The sequence below is a fragment of the Lissotriton helveticus genome, chromosome 4_1, assembly GCF_964261635.1.
Source record: "Lissotriton helveticus chromosome 4_1, aLisHel1.1, whole genome shotgun sequence".
Lineage (NCBI taxonomy): Eukaryota > Metazoa > Chordata > Amphibia > Caudata > Salamandridae > Lissotriton > Lissotriton helveticus.
In genome coordinates, this window is record NC_136063.1 from 1,133,582,338 (window position 1) to 1,133,602,530 (window position 20,193).

At 49.1% G+C, this 20,193-nt stretch overlaps 1 protein-coding gene across 1 annotated transcript in view; it reads left to right on the forward strand.

The window, feature by feature from the left end:
* Window positions 1-20,193, forward strand: part of GALNT1 (polypeptide N-acetylgalactosaminyltransferase 1) — a 664,945-nt gene that overhangs the window by 541,918 nt on the left and 102,834 nt on the right. Inside the window, exon 8 of the mRNA XM_078687736.1 lies at window positions 6,710-6,890. Coding sequence (XP_078543862.1) covers window positions 6,710-6,890 — 181 coding nt within the window. The remainder of the gene's footprint in view (window positions 1-6,709; window positions 6,891-20,193) is intronic.

The window sequence follows — 20,193 nt, forward strand, 5'->3', positions numbered from 1 at the left end:
TGACATGAAGCCGAGGGGCATCACCCGACTCCAGTGCCGACAGAAGACATGCTTTCCAGGCCAGAGTCTGAGGCCTATTCCTATAGGCTAGGACTCAGGAAAGGATAAGATGGGTCACTGGACCCTGAACAATACCTGCCTTATGACTCGTTGGACTGACGTGAGGATCTGGGTGACAGCAGTGGACTGAACACTTCTCCAGCAACAGGCATACTTTCTCTCCAAACTGTGGCTAGGGAGGAAGGAGCGTCATTCGCAATGAGGATGGGGAAGGCGTCCAAGTCCTAGACCTTAGCGTGCCCGTGGTGGCAGTCAATACTAGTGTACTGACTGAAGTGCTTTAAGCAGGAGTGTCCCCTTCCGAATAGCTTCTCCCATTCAACAAAGCACTTTCAGATATCCTGCTTGGGACCTGGCCAAGCCCAGCACAGGGGCTCAATGAAAGAGAATAATTACCTGCAGCCAATGCCCCGCTCCAGGAGACACTAAATTCCTCATGAAACATCCTAACCCAGAGAGCTTGGTGGTCCAAGCATCCATTTCACACACAAATCCTGGCGCATTCCCAACTGCCTTGCAAGATCGGAAATCCAAGAGGCTAGATAACTTAGGCAAGAAATGTTTTCTTCCACCAGTTTTCAGGTTGTTGAACACCACATGCCTTTTGGGCTGCTATTCTCACACACTTTGGCATACAGTTGTGCAGGTGCTGCTATGGTCCTAGAGGAGGCCTGGGCCATGCGTCCCCTAGCATTTGCTCAAGGTGGGGATGCGGCTACGGTCACCATTAGATGTGGACCTAGATACAACTAACTCAATAGGCAGAGTGCTTTAGTCAGCAGTGGCCCAATGTTGCCACATCTGGTTGAGGACTACTGGCTTTTTTTGAGGATGTCCAGTCAGCACGCATAGACATCCCCTTTGATGACTCCAGTGCTTTGTAGAAAAGGTGTATATGGCGCTGGAGCACATAAAGGACAACAGGGCTTCAGGCTAGGTGCTTTGTGCATTTCTATGGTCCTTCAATACCCTCAATTTACCTTTCGCGGCCACGGAAGGAGCATACAACTTTGCTCAACTTCGCCTGTTCATCCTTTCTCTTGCCCAGCAGGCCTCTGCTCTGGACACTCCGAAGGGCTATCTCTCTGATATTTCAGGTTTTTTTGTGGTTGCTTGATCAGCAATCCCTCCTCAAATCTCTTATTGTACATAGGTTTCTGAAAGATTTACAACTTTTGTGTCCACCTTCTTCCTTTATTATACCCAGGCGGGACCTCAATCTTTTCCTCACTTTCCTCATGGCACTCCCTTTGAGCCCCTACACAATTGTCCTCTCAGGCTCCTTACCAACAAGACAACCTTGTTGGTAGCAATACCACCTGCCCGAAGGGTCAGTGAGCTTTAGACCTGGTCATCCAAGACTCTTGTTTTGAACATCTACCCAGACAAGCAGGTGCCACGTACGGGCGCTTCCTTTCTTCCGAAAGCGGTCATTCCATTTCACGTAAGCCAGTCTGTCACTCTACCTACTTTTTATGCTCTTCCTCATCCCTTCAAGGAAGAGGAGCGACTTCACCGCCTGAACCCAAAAAGAGTGTTGGTGTTATACCTTGATTGCGCACGAGCGTTCAAGGTAGATGAAAAACTCTTCGTGGGATATGTGGTAGGAAAGAAAGGATGAGCTATACAGAAGAGCACCGTCTCACAATGGATTGTGCTCTATATCAAAATCTGCTATGCATTGGCTAAAAAACAACCCCTTGAGGGTTTGCGTGCTTGTTCCACCAGAGCTAATTAGCATGCTGAGTTTCAGTCCTGGACATCTGCCAGGTGTCAACTTGGGCTTCCCTGCACACGTTTACTAAGCACTACTGCCTGGACGGTCAGGTGTGTATGGATGACATTTTACCTTTTAGGTCCTGCAGGACTTCCTTGTGTGAAATTAGTCCGCAGACCCACCTCTGGGGACGTATTGCTTGGATATCTATTCTAAGGTAAGGAATCTTCGGCTAGAAGTGTCTATCAGATAAACAAGTTACTTACCTTTAATAACGCCTTATCTGGTAGGGACTCTAGCCGTAGATTCCCTACCAACCCATCCATTCTCCCTGCTCTGCAAACACATTTCTAGGGATAGGGCTTTCCTCTTTTAGGGCCTTAGTATTCCAAACAATTGGTCAGTATACCTCGTGGCTCTGCGCTTCTGGCATGGAAAGTCATGAAAAGTAACTGACGTCAGCGCTCTGGGGAGGTGTCTATATAGGCATTGTGCACATCACTTTTGACACGGACTATGCCGATGGCTCCATGTGGAGCCGAATTATGCTACTTACCGGGCATGTAAGGGTAATGCTCAAGAAAAATTTCCGGATCCATCTGGGGATAATTCTAATGAAAGTAATCTGCGGCTGGATAGAGTACAAGTTAAAGTGTTACTGAAGGTAAGTAACGTGTTCATTAGTACAGAAAAAAATCTTTACTGGTAGCAGAATTGCTGGTTGTAATATGCTAGGATATAGAAATTTTGCTGGTGCTTGTTAGTAACCAAAGTGACAGTAGAAGTGTTCTACAGTTTCACTTTTCATACTGGAGTGGGCTTGCCTAATGTTTATAAATTTCAATGAGTTTTGCAATGTATGGCAGTCTACCAGCAGGCAAACACAAATGAAGATTTGTAAGGTCTCGATCTGCTCGCTACACCTCTACTCCCAGACACGAAAACCTGGGTAATATGTTAGTGGGATAGCTGTGAAAATAACAGACTATAGTTAAGAAGTAACAAAATAAACTGAAGGAAATTTAAATTTAAAGGTGACCCAATAATGGGAGTTTTAGACTTTTAGGAAGTTAAGGGGTGTGCCAAATTCTGTGGGGAACTAAAACACAAACTTGGTATTCTTCATGGTGATGGTTATAAAGAACTCTAGTGAAGGCATGGTATTGCATCACCTATTCACATACGTTCTGAAAACCTGTTGAAAATCCTTTGAAAACATAATCAGTTACCATTTAGGTGACATCTCAACTGTAAGCACTGATTATTTTTATAGGAGGCATCATACATAAATGTTTTTGGGCTGCAAAATGAACAAGCATTGGCATTGCCAATAGGTCTCGCTTGTGGGACCTTATAAGTATTTAGTTTTGCAGCACAATATCCTTGTTGCATAATCGGATATTGTGCTGCAAAACTAAATACATATATGATCCCACAAGCGAGACCTATTGGCAATGCCAATGCTTGTTTTTTGTTGTGAGCGGTTTGTAAATCCGTGTTGGCTGATAGCTTGGCCGCTTGCAGTGACGGTCTTATGTTTGCGTGTTTTGATGGGGGTGTGCCTTGCTGGCCCGTTTCAGTGTTTAAGAAGCTGTAGAAGCTTTAGTGTTCAGCAGTCAGTTTGATATGTGAGATTCGGCTTGAAGGTAGGAATAGCCTTGTTTGCAGTATGCTCCAGGGTGACTGGCCTACGCAAGGGGCACCACCTACCATTGCACGATGCGCTGATGTTCAATGGACTCGATAGGATGGTGGTGTTGGGAGTAAATTCTGACGGAATGTTTGTGTTCCGGAATTTGTTAATTTATGTCAGCCACGCGAATATCTCATCTGAGAGCCATTCTAAAACAGCAGAAATCTTTAGCCAAATCTCTTACTTGTTGGCTAGAGACGTTCTTTATGAAACTGTGAGCCTTGGGTTCTGCTTTCCGGGAAGGGTGCAGCCTTTGGGAGAATGGCAACCTTCTTTCTCTTTTGAAGAGTAGTGTGTGCCCCTCGTGTTCATGCAGCTCAAGCTGAAGGAGGAGGGGGTGCGAGGGATGAGGGAACACGGCCTGGGGGGAGCTGGCTGGGGAGGGGGAGGAGAAATGCAAGGAAGGCTGTGTGCGGCGTAATTAGGGGAGGAGATTAGGGGAGGAGAAGCTGAGAAGCCGCAGAGCGCACGCTGGGCGAAGCCCTTTGATGTGCTGTGCGGCAAATGGAGGGAGGCTGATGCGCGTTCATGTTTGAACACGTGGTTCACATGAACTGCATGAAAACGCCAGCAAAAAGCTGGTGGTTTCACGAGAATTTTCGCCACTTGAATTCTCGTTCCGCTCGATGCGCATGCGCGCATCGATAGGTCGCGAGACCTAACAAGCAGGGTAACATCTGACTTTAGAAAGAAGAATAAAACCTACAAGGGCCGAGGCTGAAACGGGGTCACAGGGATGGGCACAAATGCATAGGGGTTGCGACATCAGCTACTGGCTGGACTTTGGGAGAGATGGATCATGGTCTATGTCTAATCTCCATTATTTGAATTGTCATACTTGGGGCTCAACTTGGCAGTCCTATACCGATACATAAGAATACTTGTGTCCTTTTATTTATTTATTTTTTATTTGAAAGGTTTTATATAGCGCTGGCTAGACTCAGAGGTATCAGAGCGCTTTACATGAGTATCAGACCATAGCTGCAGGTTACATCGTTACAAAGGTTACACAGTTATTTGAGCATAGCTACATAGTTACATGTTAGGTCGAGACAAACAATAAGGACGTAAGGGAAAAAGCAGGCAAGGGGAGAGATTCTGGGGAGAGGGGGTAGGAGCTTGGGAAGTAGACAGCGAATGAAGGAGGGAAAGAGGAGGGTGAGAGACACAGCATGAGCGAAGAGGGGTAGGGTGGCGGGGGCACAAACCGTTAGACGAGTAATAGCTGCGTCCAAAGTCCAGTAAGCTGTGATCCCAGGGGAAGTGGTATCATTCCCCCATCTCCATTGTGAGAGGCTCCCTTTACGTAGTGGACTCTCTCAGAGGGGTCTCTGAAACTCCAAGGCCTACCTACTGGATCATTCCCCAAAAAGGGGAATGATCACAGGTAATAGTGATACCTCAACTGTGAGTGGCTCCCTTGGCGCTGTGGACTCTCTCAGAGGGATCACTGAGACTCCAGAGTATACATTTTGGATCTTTCCCCAATATGGGGAGAAGGAGTGCTTAGTCACAGGGCACAAGGAACATAGGGCTAGGCGGCGTAGCAGGCAAGGGGAGAGATTCGGGGGAGAGGGGATAGGAGCAGAGGAAGTGGACAAAGAATACAAGAGGGAAAGCGATGGGGAGGGTGAGAGACACAGCATGAAAGAGGAGGGGGATGGTGAAGGGGGCACAAACCGGAAGACGAGTAAAAGCCGCGTCCAAGGTCCGGTAAGCTGTGATCCATGGGGAAGTGGTATCATTCCCACATCTCCGCTGCATGAGGCTTCCTTTACGCAGTTGACTCTCTCAAGGGGGTCTCTGAGACTCCAAGGCCTACCTACTGGATCCTTACCCAACAAGGGGAGAGGGAGTTCTTTGGTAAGGGGCGCCATACCATATCTCAGTTGTGCGTGGTTCCCTTGATGCTGTGGACTCTCTCAGAGGGGTCACTGAGACTCAAAAGTATGAATATTGGATCTTTCCCCAATAAGGGGAGGAGTGCTTAGTCAAAGGGCAACCAGGGACAGGGGGCTAGGAGGCGGGTCGGAACTGGCAGGTCAACAGAGGGGGAACAAACGTCAAAAGAAAAAAATCACATTATTACAGAAAGATAACACATTCAATACCAGAGAAAATTAGCAATCCAGACAAAGACAGGATCTACGAAAGGCAAGGGTCAGGGATGACAAAGGGAGGGAGTCGGTGAGTTGAAGAGTCCCACAAGGAAGAGATAACAGATAGCAGAAAAGGAAATGTATACTTTGTAGAGTCACTCAGGGGAGAGATGCAAACGGGAAAGCTCAGAATCACAAAATAGTGATATTAAGTACAAAGAACTTCTACATATACTAGTGGTTAGAGTTGTAACTATGCAAATAGTAAATTCACTCAGAGTTCCATTTCCACAACGATTAGGCTAAAAACGATTGTATATTACTTATCTACAGAGTGAACGGAGAAATAAGACATCCAAGTCCTGTCTGGTGCTTTAATTGTGGAAAACATAACAAAATGTTGTCGTAAAAAAGATAGAAGAATGAAAAGAAAGAATGAGAGCCCCTGTTCATTTACCAAATGACACAACTACAATTGAAATACGTAATGTTCTACTTACAAGATTGCATCAGATGGGCAGGCCGTGAATCCTCAGACTATACTAAGCATAAAAGGATACCTTTCCTCAAATTTCAGTTTTCCCTCCTTGATGATAGATTGACATTCTAGGAGTTGTGATAAACTCTGGTGCATCATCTCTTCAAGATCTTTTTGAACAATGCATGTGTTATAGCCCGGATGGATATTGCCATAAGGCTTGGAAGTTAAAATGCCACCAAATATGAAACAAGGCAGTAATATTACATGATGGTTTTTGGAAAAACGACAATACTGCATGCCTTAATTTAAATAATTACATTTTATGCCAGGAAAGGTGCACAGCAGACAGTCTTTCTGTGAACACATTCTGAATGTAAATCTATTTCCCTATAACAACACACAAACTTGCATACATTCAAAAAGAAAAAGCTGCAAAATTCGTTTTTGTAATTGAAATATAAAGTTTGTTTAGGTAATTCTGCATGTATATGCTGAGGAGCAGATTCATACAACGTCTTGTTAGACTTTGTACATTTGAAGACTTCATGTGCAGTATACTAAGAACCTTATCTGTCATTTCCAATAAAAATTATAGTTTGACACAACTGTGAAGTGAAACTCTGTAACTACTTAACTACTATTATCTTCTCCTTTTGCAGATTTGGCAATGCGGGGGCACGTTAGAAATTGTTACGTGTTCGCACGTGGGGCATGTGTTCCGCAAAGCTACACCATATACTTTTCCTGGAGGTACAGGCCAGATCATAAACAAAAACAACAGGCGGCTTGCGGAAGTCTGGATGGATGAATTTAAGAATTTCTTTTATATCATCTCTCCCGGTAAGAAATAGTGTAGATGGATTAATGGTGGAATCTGAATATTTGGAATTTTCTGCAAAACTATGGTGAAAAACTTTATCTAAAGCACAAAACATAGAAACAAACAAGTCTTACATTTGACAGAAATAGAGAAGAAACCTCACTGAAACCTTATACTGAAGGTCTCCATAGACCTTTATTATTGCCATTCCACTGTTCATAACCTTGTTTGAAAACTGACACTGGTCCACTAAATATGTCCTTACAACTTTATTAAAAGAAAAGATAATCTTGTGATCGTCTAATCTATTTCATCTTAGCAGTTGCTAAGCATTTCCATTAAGAAATGGTATGTAGGTAATTTTGTTAATACCTTAATGCTAATTATATATCTGAAATATTAACTACATTTTTGCACATCAAAATGGTAGTATTTTTTAACCATTCATATTAGAGCTATTAAATATTGGTCTTTGTTTGAAAACAGACTGCTCTATCTCAGGTGGGAAGTCATAGATTGTGTTAACCATCAATTCTCCTAGTAGAACCCTTCAAGGTTAATGAAACACTGGATTAATTCTCAATACCACTACTGCAACTTGACCTATGACTTTGTTAATGTTCACCAATGATCCACCTCTATTCCCAAGCACTCTGTGACCAGCTGTATAAACAGGAGTTTCAGCACATCACAGTGATGTCGTTTGATTGCGCAAGTTTACGACCTGGAGTATGCTGATTCTCACATAGGCTGTGAACAAGCTGAACTCATTCTCAGCAGTACTCCTCTTCTCTCCAAACTGCTTATGACTGGTTCTACTAACAGCCCCCCTTTAGTATACCTATATATCCATCACATTGGATCGTTTCTGGGATGTCGGGAGTATTGAAACATCAAAAATCTTTCCTCGTCCACAAAAGATGTGTAAAGGCATAATGAGCCACACAAGCAATGTTGAAGCTTTTTTCTGCATGCAGCAATCAAAAGCCTTCCTCTCCACACAGACATCATGAATCCATCATCCTAATAAAATAAAAGACCTGGTATGTATTTAAACCATAAAAGTGAAAGACAATTTTTATAAAGAATTGAACAATATTTAAGAATTTGAAATGGGCTACAATGTTATGTGATTTGTACAGTCTATACACCACACCTAACATCTAGGTGTCGACACAGTAGCCCATTTACTTGAATGCATGCTAAGCAGTCTGCTAATTTATATATGGTTAGAACTTATTCCGGGATCCGTAGCATCTCATGGCCAACTCAAGACTTTCTAAGAGGCCTTACACCTTGCTTTTGGGCAGCCCAGGTCTGCTGGTGCGCCTTCGGGCCCTAAGCCAGTGGGGGGCCCTGGGCTTTCGATGCAGGCCGACCTGGGCCTTCGATGCCGGCGGCTCCGGCACCGGTGCGGAGTCCCCCCACGGATCCCGGGCTGGATCCGCATCGATGCTGGTCAATATTACTCGACCTTCCCTGGGGCTGATCCTGACGACGGTGCCCGTGGCGCCGGCTGTGCACCCAGCCGACGTCAACCCCAGCCTCGTCCCTGACTTGGACACGGAGCCAGACCAATGTTGGTCGACGTCTTCTCCGATGCCGAAGGGTACTTTTGTTCCCCTGTTCATCCCTGGTGTTCCCTATCAGCCAGAGGGTGGTGATGAGGATTGGGAGGGGTTGCTGGATCCTTTAGCTGATCAGCTGAAAGAACCGGACCGGCAAGATGACCTTGGGTAACGCCAGTGGTCTGGACACTTCTCCTGACACTGGTTTGCTTTCTCCCCCTTCCTTGGCTATGGAGGAGGGAGCTTCCTATGCTGTGGTGGTGAGAAGGGCAGCCGAGGCCTTGTGCCTCAAGCTCCCTTGAGTGGAAGTCAGGACTACCCTCCTGATGGAGGTGCTTCAGCCTGCAGCTTCCTCTTCTGAGCCCCTGACGCCCTTCTGGGCTCTTGGTCCAAGCCCAGCACTGAGGGTCCTGTGGATGGCATGATTGTCCACTGCCACCTCCCGGTTACGTGCAACAGTGTTTTTGACCCAACACCCTTCCCGTGAGAGCTTTGTGGTCCAAGTCTCTTCTTCCAAGGGCGCATTCTTTTCTGCACCACCCAATAGGGAATCCAAGAAACCGAATCACCTTGGGAAGCATATGTTCTCTTCCTCCAGCTTAGCACTGCAATCGGTGCATACCACGTGTCTCTTGGGCCCTTATTCCCACTCCATCTGGGATATGGTTGTGCAAGTGCTGCCACATTACCCGTAGGAGGACCGTGCCATTCTCTCCCATGCAGTTGCAGATGGGAGAGACTGGGCTAAATTCACCATAAGATGTAGATTGGATCCCACCAAATCAATAGGCAGAACAGAACGATTGCCACGTCGGTAGCCCTGAGACGCTACACCTGATTGAGGACGTCTGGCTTTTTGGGGAATGTCCAATCAACATTGATTAACATGCCCTTTGATGGCCTTTGTCTTTTTGGTGACAAAGCAGACTCTGCGCTTGAGCGCTTCAAAGATTCTAGATCTACGGCCATGTCTTTGGGCCTCACTTCGTAGTCTCGCCCATCTCAGTCTGCTTTTCGCCCCTTTCGTAGCTACAAAAGGGGTGCCTCACCGCGTCCGTCCCACCCTAGCCACAGGTACAAGCATGCTGCCCAGCCTGTGCGTGGACGTGTGACCTAGCGTACTTGCGGATCTGGGACCCAGCGGGTGTGCCAGTCCACCATGCCACCCCCCCCCCTCCAAGCTCCCCCGGCCACTGCCTCTAAGCCTTCCTAGTCTGACTTTCCAGGGCCACTGCAGTGGTGGTTAAACCAAGATTGGGTCAGAGGCAGATCCCTCTCCCTTCCCCAACAGGATCCGACAGTAGTGACATATGCTTCACTTCTGGGATGGGGTGGCAATCTGGGTGAGGTGGAGATCAGAGGCATCTGGTCTCCGGCGGAGTCCGGACTCCATATCAACCTGCTTGCGCTCCGGGCGATTCGGCTGGCACTGAAGGCATTCCTTCCCCCTCTCAAAGGGAAGGGGATGCAAGTGTTGACGGACAACACCACCGCCATGTAGTACTGCAATAAACAAGGCGGGGTTTGGTCGTGGACACCTTGCCTGGAGGCTCTTCGTCTCTAGACATGGCTGGAACACCAGGGCATAAGCCTGGTGGTTCAACATCTGGTGCGTTCTCTGAACGCCAGAGCAGACAAACTGAGCTGTTGATGCCTAGTTGATCACGAATGGTGTCTCCATATGGAGATGGTGCAAGGTATTTCAGCGATGTGGGGAGCCTTGGTTAGATCTGTCCGCCACCAAAGAGAACTCGCAATCTCTGCAATATTGCACTTTGGAGTTTCCTAGGCGGCACTCGCTTGGCGACGCTTTTCGGCATGAGTGGAGCTCAGGCCTCCTGTAAGCCTTTCCCCCTGTACCCCTTCTGCCTTGAGTGCTGAAGAAGATCAAGCGTGACTGGGCCCAAATTATCCTTGTGGCTCCGGACTGGGCAAGGAGAGTCTGGCACAACGAGCTTCTGAGCATGGCCATCGATCCTCCGATCTTCTCTTGCAGCAGCAAGGGGCAGTTCTTCACCTGAACTTGTCCAGCATCCTCCGCTTTGTGGGGAGATTGAGCGGCGACAGTTGACGGCTTTTGACCTTCCGCCCGAAGTCTCTAATGTAATCTTGGCAGCCAGGCGTCCCTCCATGAAATCGGTATACGCCTGTAGATGGAACAAGTTTGTGGATCCCCTTTTCTGCCCCTCTTTCTGAGGTTCTTCTGTACATACTTTTGTTAGCGGAGCAGGGCTCTGCCCTGGGCACTTAGAAAGGTTATCTTGCAGCTATCTCTGCCTTCCGTAGGTTGCCTGATCAGCCATCTTTATTCAAGTAATCTATTGTTAATAGATTCTTTAGGGGCAATACTCATCTATTTCCTCCAACTCCTTTTGTAATGCCCCAGTGGGACTCGAATCTTGTTGCATTTCTTGTGTGTGCTCCCTTCGAGCCACTTCATAACTGTCCTCTCAGACTCCTTACTCTAAAGACTGCCTTCCTTGTTGCCTTCACCTCTGCTTGCAGAGTGAGTGAGCTTCAAGCTCTGTCTTTATAGCGCCCTTTCTTCTCTGTATATCCGGACAAAATGGTGCTTTGGACAAGGCCTTCCTTTCTGCCAAAAGTGTTTTCCCTTTTCATATAGGTCAATCCATCACCTTGCCTACTTTTTTCCCACCTCCGCACCCTTCCAAGGAGCAGGAGACTCCACCATCTGGCCCCTAAACATGCGCTGTCATTTTACCTTGACTGCACCAAAGATTTCTGGGTGGATGATCAACTCTTTGTTGGATGTGTGGCTGCTAAGAAAGGCAGGGCTATTCAGAAACGTACAATCTTGTGATGGGTTGTCCTTTGCATAAAAATCTGATATGCTCTAGATAAAAAAGATCCTCCAGTGAGACTGCGGGCTCACTCCACTTGGGCTACGGCAGAGACCACTGCATTGGCAGGCGGAGTCAAACTCCTTGATATCTGCCAGGTGGCAACGTGGGCATCTATGCACATGTTTACCAGACATTACTGCCTGGTCAGCCAAGTCCGGAGGGACAGCTTCTTTGCCCGTTTGGTCCTCCAGGACTTTCTGGTGTGAACTTGGTTCGCAGTTCCTCCTCTGGGGATAGTATCCCCAGAGAAGGAAGTCGAGCGACCGGTCGCGGAGCCGCAGCCATCGACGCTCGTCGAGTCAACACCACTCGTCGGGCTCGAAGTCCTCCGGTAAGTCGAGGAAGAAGAAGTCGAAGAGGCGTCATCGCTCTTCTGACTCCCCTCGCCGGTCGCACGACGCGGCTGAGGGTTCGGGTGACACCACCCGCGCGGCGGGCATCGCATCCGGTCCCATACCCTCTGGTCCCTGGACTGCATGTGATGCCGGAGGAGATTCGTGACTTCCTCGTGGCCATGAGGACTCACTTCCCTCTGTTGAGGCCTGCCGGCGTGCCTTCGGGCCCCGCGGACCCGACTTCGGGCCTAAGCGGGCCGGTGGCTTCGGCCTCGACGTCGTTGGGGCCTTCGGCGCCGGCTTCGGCTTCGGTCCCGACGCCGCAGGGCCCAGGGGGATCCAGGCCTGGATCCCGGTTGACGCCGGTCGACATTACAACTCCTCCGCCAGTGCTGACCCCATTGCTGTCACTCCTGGCGCCGTCTTCGGACGCCAACGCCCCCGGTTTCAGTCCGGGTCCGACGTCGGAGCGGCGCTGCTCGACGCCGTCTCTGGCGTCGCTGGGTGAGCAATTCACCTATGACCCGGCTCCATCATTTTTGCCTGTTTATCAGGACACGGCTGAGGGGGAGGACTGGCAGGTGTCTGAAGACCCTCTGGCACAATAGTGCCAGGTAAGTCAGGACTGGGCAGATGAGTTGGGGGAGGCAAGTGGTCTGGACACATCGCCCGACACTTGATTCCTCTCTCCTCCCTCCGTGGCCACGGAGGAGGGTGCCACCTATGGTGGTGTTGCGCAGGGCAGCCAAGGCCTTGGCTCTTGAGCTCCCTGCGGCGGCCGTGTGGACTAATCTCCTCACCGAGGTACTTCATCCGCCAGTAAGCTCTTCGGAGCCTATGCTGCCGTTTAATGAAGCCCTCACGGGCATTCTGATGGGCACCTGGTCCAAGCCCTCCACAGTGCCCCCTGTGGATCGGAACGTGGGCCGACGCCACCGCCCGACTCCGGGCGACCCCCACTTTCTGTCTGTTCACCGCCATCCCAGATTGCATTCCCAACTGCTCCCCCAAATCGGGAATCCAAAAGGTTTGATCAGTTATGAAAGAAACTGTTCTCCTCATTAAGTTTGGGGTTGCGGTCTATCAACACCGCTTGTCCTTTTGGGCCATTACACCCACTCCTTATGGGATACGGTTGCGGACGTGCTGCCCCAGTGTCTGGAGGAGGCCCAAGCGCGGTTCGCAGCACGCTACTCCATCAGATGTGGACTTGAAACCACGGACTCGCTGGGGTGATCGATTTCCACGACGGTGGCGATCCGTCGCCATGCCTGGCTAAGGTCTGCCAATTTCTCGGGGGATTTCCAGGCCACGCTCATGGACATGCCCTTTGATGGCCGTCGCCTTTTTGGCGACAAAGCAGACCGTGCGCTTGAGCGTTTCAAGGACTTCAGGGCTACGGCCAAGTCCTTGGGCCTGTCGGGCCAGCGCAAGCAGACTTCTGCTTTTGGCCCCTTTTGTGGCCAAGGAAGGGGTGCCCGCACACGTTCGTACGGCCGCAGACCAGCCTCCATGCGGTCCCGGACGTGGTAACCGCCGTGGCGGTGCCGGGGGACAAAGGCAAGGTCAGTCCACATCCACTCCCTCAGCATCTGCCTCAAAGCCTTCCTGGTCCGAGCTTTCAGGCCCATTTGACGCCAGTGGGGGGCAGGGTCCGCCATCACCTCCTCCACTGGCGTTCCATCACGTCGGACAGGTGGGTGCTGCAAATTGTCCGAAGGGGCTACTCCCTCCCCTTCGAGGTGACCCCTCCAGCCATGCCACCGCATATCTGGGGATCACTTGCAACTTCTGCAGGAGGAAGTTATGCCCTCTTGGCCAAGGGGGCCTTCGAGTGCGTTCCTGGGCCAGTAGTGGGACGTGATTGTTACTCCCACTACTTTCTGGTACCCAAGAAGGGCAAAGGAGGCCTACGCCCTATCTTGGACCTCCGGAGCGTAAACGTCTTCTTCCGGAAGGCGATGTTCAAGATGCTGACTTTGGCTCAGGTCCTGGCTGCCCTAGACCCTGGAGACTGGATGGTAGCGGTGGACTTGCAGGACGCGTATTTCCACCCCCCCCCGCCACGAGCACTTTCAGTTTACCGTGCTCATCTGCGCAGATCAGGGGTTTCAGTCTTCCCCTATCTTGACGACTGGTTGTTGAAGGCGAGCTCGCCCCAGACAGTCGTCTACCACCTCCAGACTATGGCCAACCTCCTGAACTCGCTGGGGTTCTCCATCAACGTGCCGAAGTCACACCTATGCCCCTCTCAGAAGCTCCTTTTCATCAGAGCGGTTCTGGACTCTGCGCAGTTTCGTGTTTATCCTCCCGAGCAGCGGGTTCGGGATATTCAGGCTCCGATTCCGATCTTTCAGCCTTTATCCCGAGTTTGTCAGGTTGGCGCTGCTGCTCCTGGGGCTGATGGCCTCCTGCATCGTACTGGTGCATCACGTCAGGTGGCGGATGCGGGCTCTGCAGTGGGACCTGAAGTTTCAGTGGGCACAGCATCAAAGCAACCTGTTCGACCATGTCCTGATCTTGGAGGGCACTGCGAGTCAGTTGCAGTGGTGGCTCACGAACCGTGATTGGGTCAGCGGCAGATCCCTCTCCCTTCCCCAACCGGAGCACATAGTAGTGACGGGTGCGTCCCTCCTGGGATGGGGGGCCACATGGGAGAGGCAGAGATCAGAGGCCTCTGGTCTGCGGCGGAGTCCAAGCTCCATATCAACCTTCTGGAGCTGCTGGCGATCCGACTTGCACTGAAGGCATTGCTTCCCTCTGTCCGGGGAAGTGTGGTGCAGGTGTTCACGGACAACACCACCGCCATGTGGTGCTGCAACAAACAGGGCGGGGTGGGGTCGTGGACCCTTTGTCAGGAGGCTCTGCGCCTCCGGACATGGCTGGAACACGAGGGCATCACCCTGGTGGTTCAACACCTGGTAGGTTCCCTGAACGCCAGGCCGGACGAACTCAGCCGTCGGTGCATGATGGATCACGAATGGCGTGTGAACTCTGATGTGACGCAAGGTCTCTTTCAGCAGTGGGGAGATCCTTGGTTAGATCTATTCGCCACCGAAGAGAACGCGCAATGTCATCAGTTCTGCATGTTGGAATTTCCAAGGCGGCACTCGCTCAGAGACGCTTTTCGTCCCGAGTGGAGTTGTGGTCTGTTGTACGCCTTTCCACCTGTACCACTTCTGCCCAAAGTGCTGTATAAGATCTGGCGAGACCGGGCCCAAGTCATCCTTGTGGCACGAAGATACTGGTATCCCGAGGTACTCAGCAAGTCAGTCGATCCCCCGATTCGTCTGCCTCTTCAGGAGGTCCTTCTGTCGCAGCAGCAGGGGACGGTCCTCTACCCGAACCTGTCCAGTCTCCACCTACATGCTTGGAGATTCAGTGGCGGCAGTTGAGGCCATTTGACTTGCCTCCTGAAGTCTGTGACGTGATTCTGTCAGCCAGGCGTCCCTCCACAAAAACGGTATACGCCTGCAGGTGGAACTAATTTGTGGCATGGTACACAGCAAAGGCTGTGGATCCACTTTCTGCCCCCCTTTCAGAGGTTCTCCTCTTCCTCCTTTCTCTTGCCCAGCAGGGCTCTGCTCTGGGCACTATCAAAGGCTATCTCTCTGCCATTTCAGCCTTCTTAAGGCTTCCTGATCAGCCTTCTCTTTTCAAGTCCCCTGTTGTAACTAGATTCTTGAAAGGCATCACACACATGTTCCCTCCTGTTCCTTTCGTGATGCCTCAGTGGGACTTGACCCTTGCACTGACTTATTTGATGTTCGCTCCCTTTGAGCCACTTCATAACTGTCCTCTTCGTCTTCTGACTCTTAAAACTGCATTCCTGGTTGCCATCACCTCTGCCAGGAGAGTGAGTGAGCTCCAGGCTCTGTCTTCTAAGCCTCCTTTCCTCTCTGTCCATCCGGACAAGGTTGTTCTGAGGACTCGTCCTTCTTTCCTGCCCAAGGTGGTTACAGCCTTTCACATCGGGCAGTCCATCACCTTGCCCACCTTCTTTCCGCCTCCGCATCCCTCGAAAGAGGAAGAGAGGCTCCACTGTCTGGACCCAAAACGTGCGCTCTCCTATCTTGACCGCACACGCCAGTTCCGGGTGGACACCCAGTTCTTTGTTAGTTACGTGGGCACTAAGAAGGGACGGGCGGTGCACAAGCGGACCATCTCTCGGTGGGTCATTTTGTGCATCAAGGTTTGTTACTCCTTGGCGAAAAAGGGGCCTCCTGTGGGGCTGCGCGCCCATTCTACCCGGGCCACGGCGGCTACTACTGCCCTTGGTCGGGGAGTCCCCTTGCAGGACATCTGTCAGGCAGCTACGTGGGCCTCGCTGCACACGTTTGCTAGGCACTACTGCCTAGACAGCCAAGTCCGAAGAGATCGCTTTTTCGGCCGTTCCGTTCTTCAGGACCTTCTGGTGTGATCTTGGTTCGCAGACCCACCACCGGGGTTGGTATTGCTGGGGTATCTATTTTAAGATAAGGAATCTAACATTAACCTTAACCTGTTTCTTTCAGATACACAAGTTACTTACCTTCGGTGGGGAAGCAGGGATTTAAGCCCAAAGTTCCTGATTACACATTCTGTACTTAAGCTACTGAATACATATTTCAACTTGCCACCTTTCATCACCCAATAACAATGCTTGTGTTTAATTATTTCGTGGCTTTATTATTAATTACATAGGCGAAACCAATTGCATTTACCACTGCTTGCTTGTTCCTTTTTTTTTTTTTTTGTCATTTTTCTTTTACTTCTCCCGTACGTTCTTGCAGGATCTAAACTTTTATGGAAAATAGGAATTAACATCTACTCAACACAGTACTGATCTTTTGCAAACAATGACTACAACATGCATTCCTGCTAATGAAGAGTAATCAGAACTCATCTACCACCTTTTACTATTCACCTATCCCTGGGACACCTCCTCTCTAACCTAAGGGACAGCATGCCTTTCTGCTGCTCCCTTACATAGCTTTTTTTAATTAATTTGCACAATGCCTCTGATTTTTCACAGTAAAGAGTAATGGCGGCCATTTGATTTCTAACATTCCAACAGCCAACCAATCAGAGTGCTTGCTCTTGCGAGACTCGTGGGAGTATTTCATGAGAATGTGAAGGCTCACTGGAAAAATAGGCCTCTCAACCAAACACTGGGCTCCATTTTTGATTTTGGGCTCTAACCGATGGGACTCTTGCTAGCCCAACTGTTGAAATTTACAAATATTTCTCAAAACTACTGAATGGATTTACACTAAATCACAAAAAGCACAATCTGCGGACCAAGATCTAGCTTCCTGCCAAATTTGGTGTAATTCCAGTCAGTAGTTTTTGTTATAACCTGTCTTAAAGATGTCTATGCACAGAGATTTAACATTTTGGGATACATATATATATATATATATATATATCTATCAAACACACGAGTTGCCTCGAATGATGGAGCCCTCACGGGTGATTTTTTCTGCATCTCTTTAATGAAAACTGTGACACGGAAATTGCACCGCCAGCAGCACAATCATTAAAAGTCAATATGCCGACGCGTTTCGGGCTCCCGCCCTTCGTCACCGGCTGACTTTTGGAATGAGCCCTCGTTGTCCATAAGCGCTAAATTAATGAAGTTCCCGCCCCAGTGGGCGTAGCTGCTCCTGCAGCATCCTGGTACTAATAGTTCAGCGCCGGTATTCCTCGAGTGAGTTAAACGAGGGCTCATACAGTAAAGTAGCATCAGGACGGGAGCAGTAATTCCAAGGCAGTGAGGTGCCTGTGAGGTGAGAAAAGATGGCAGAGCGACCCACTGGGGTATTTTAAATGAAATTCATCACTGGAAGAACAGCGGCTCACTTGAGTAATACGTCAAGGCACCACAAGTTCCAGAGGGCCGTGCGAGCGGCCACGCCCACCAGGGCAGAGGACTGATTTAAAAACAGGTGCACTACTCGCTTGTACTTTCCAGTTTTCATCAAGCCAATGATTAAGGGCAGTGGCCCGAAACGCGTCTGGCTGCATTGACATTGCTGTGCCTTTCCGATTTTACCCGCATGGCAGCCTGCGCTTGTTTTTATTTTTCATTTCAGTGATATTAGCAAATTTCGATGTGTGCATTTGTGATGGCGTGCAGGCGCGCCCACTGTGGAATATTGAGAGAACACTACATCACCCAACAGGCCTTGCAGAAGGCCACGCCTATTGAAGCAGGTGATGAAATATTGAGTGCTCTTCAGCAGCGCCTTCAGCCTTCATTTGCCACTACACGCCACTGAAGAAAGGATGTTTCCTGAAACGCGTCTGGCGTTTTTACTTTTGAACATTTTGCTTTCCTGCTGGCAGGCTGTCTTTCACTATTAAAGTGGGCTGTACTGAAACCTTCGTGTGGCTCGAATTTCTCAAAGGGGTGTTCTGCAAGATTTGGACACACACACACACACACACACACACACACACACACACACACACACACACACACACACACACTCACTCTCCCACTCACTCTCCCACTCACTCTCCCACTCACTCTCCCACTCACTCTCCCACTCACTCTCCCACACACTCTCCCACACACTCTCCCACTCACTCTCCCACACACTCTCCCACACACTCTCCCACACACTTCATTCTTACAAAGCCAGTGAAATGTAGTAGTTATAGTTAGCGGAGCTAACTATCACTTACACCTTCGTAACGCACTGCTTATGACCTCGCATATTATATCACTCATGACATGTTCAGTGACATCACTGATGACTTCTGAAATCACAATATTAAAACCAAACGCAGGAGACTGCGCTTGTTTTTATTTTTCATTTCAGTGATATTAGCAAATTTCGATGTGTATTAAAAAAAAAGCTTTATTTGACCCCAGTACCAGAGCTAGAGTGTCAGGGTATTTGTACTCTTCCCGTTTTTCTTCCTGGGTGAAGTGTTGGCAGCCAGTCAGAGCTCTGCAGATCTCTGCCAGAGCTACCTATTATTCGTGAAGTAGTCACTGCCATAGATTTACAAATTTGGATTTTCACCAGTATTGGACTTCCATAGATTGCCATGCTTTGTATCATTCCCCCGTCGTCGGAATGGGCGCCTCGGTAAATACCATAGCAGTAGTTACAAAAGAGAAAGAAAGACCTATGCCTCATCTCATTTTGTAGCGTATCGCCCTCTTTTTGTGAAAGAGACCAAAAAGTAGAAACAACCAATCAGATCAGTCTCACCCCATAGAACCCTCCTGAGGAAGTCTCAGAGCCTCGGATTTTCTACCGCACGTTGTGCTAAAGGAGTCTCCACTGAGCTCTGCTCAAATTTCTCTTCAGCTTTGGATTTTCTCTTCTTTTTCTACTCTACAATGTCTGATAAGGAGAAGAAGGCTTTATTTAAAGCCTGTGCTACTTGTTCAAAGAAAAGACTTTACATTGAGGACCAGCATAAAGACTGTATATACTGCTTGTACCCGTATCATAAGGCCACGGATTGTAAGATCTGCAGGACCTTTTCCACCAAGACCTTGAGAGACAGGGAAGGCCGTTTGTTAACCTGGTTGCAGAATATGAAATCTCGAAAGGAGGTTCTATAATCTAACAGTGAGGATTCTTCCTCCGCTACGTCTGCCAGGAGATCCAGGAAAAGGAGTAGGTCTTCCCCCTTCAACTGAACCCCCTGTTAAGGCCTCACAAAAGACCTCTGATAGGTCTGAAAGGCCCAGTCCCCAAAAATCTCCTCACCGAGGTGTAAAGGCGAGAGTGGGACAGGTTGCTGAGGTGCAACTAACAGAGAAGGTTCAACAAACTCCTATTGCTTCTCCACCATCTGAAAAGGAGAAGATATTCAAGAAACCAGCTTCTGTACCTCAGGAAGGAGAATCGGATAGAAAAAAACGGCCGTCGACGACGAAAACATCGGGTACATAGACGACGACATCTAATGTGCAACTGGTTTCAGTTACAGCTCCGTCGACGGGAGCTTCGTCGACGGCGGCTGTGGTGTTATCTTCGTCGACGTTTTAGGTACCTGTCGCCTTGTCGACAATGATGAGATCTTCGACGACGATGACGCCGACGTTAGTGTCGACGGCAACGACGAAGACGACAACGACAGCTGCGAGGATAGTGACGACGAGCTCGTCGACGATACCGTCGACGATCAATCATCGTAGACGACAACCATTTCTCCGTCGACGATTAAAAAAATCCGGACTTCAATAAGAAAGCAGCAAATCACTCCTGAGATGACATATCCTCGCAGAGTGACACCCTCGCCTCCAACTTTACTCTTTGAGGAAGGACTTTCAGAGGAGGAGGATGGTCCTTACGGGGATCCCAACTTCAGGTGAAGTATCAGGATTCAGATTCCGACGATTACTATACAGAAGAACGTCATTATGATCAACAAGATAGACCTCAAGATCAGTCTCATCAGGATATGGTGGCAATGCCTTCCTCTCATTACTGACTTTAAAATAATGTTACAGGACTACAAGAGAAGGTTTCCGTCTCAGGCTTCTGAGCAGCAAACGCAGCCACCTCCTCCATCAATTCCTGCCACTTCTTCAACTACAGTGACTCCTCA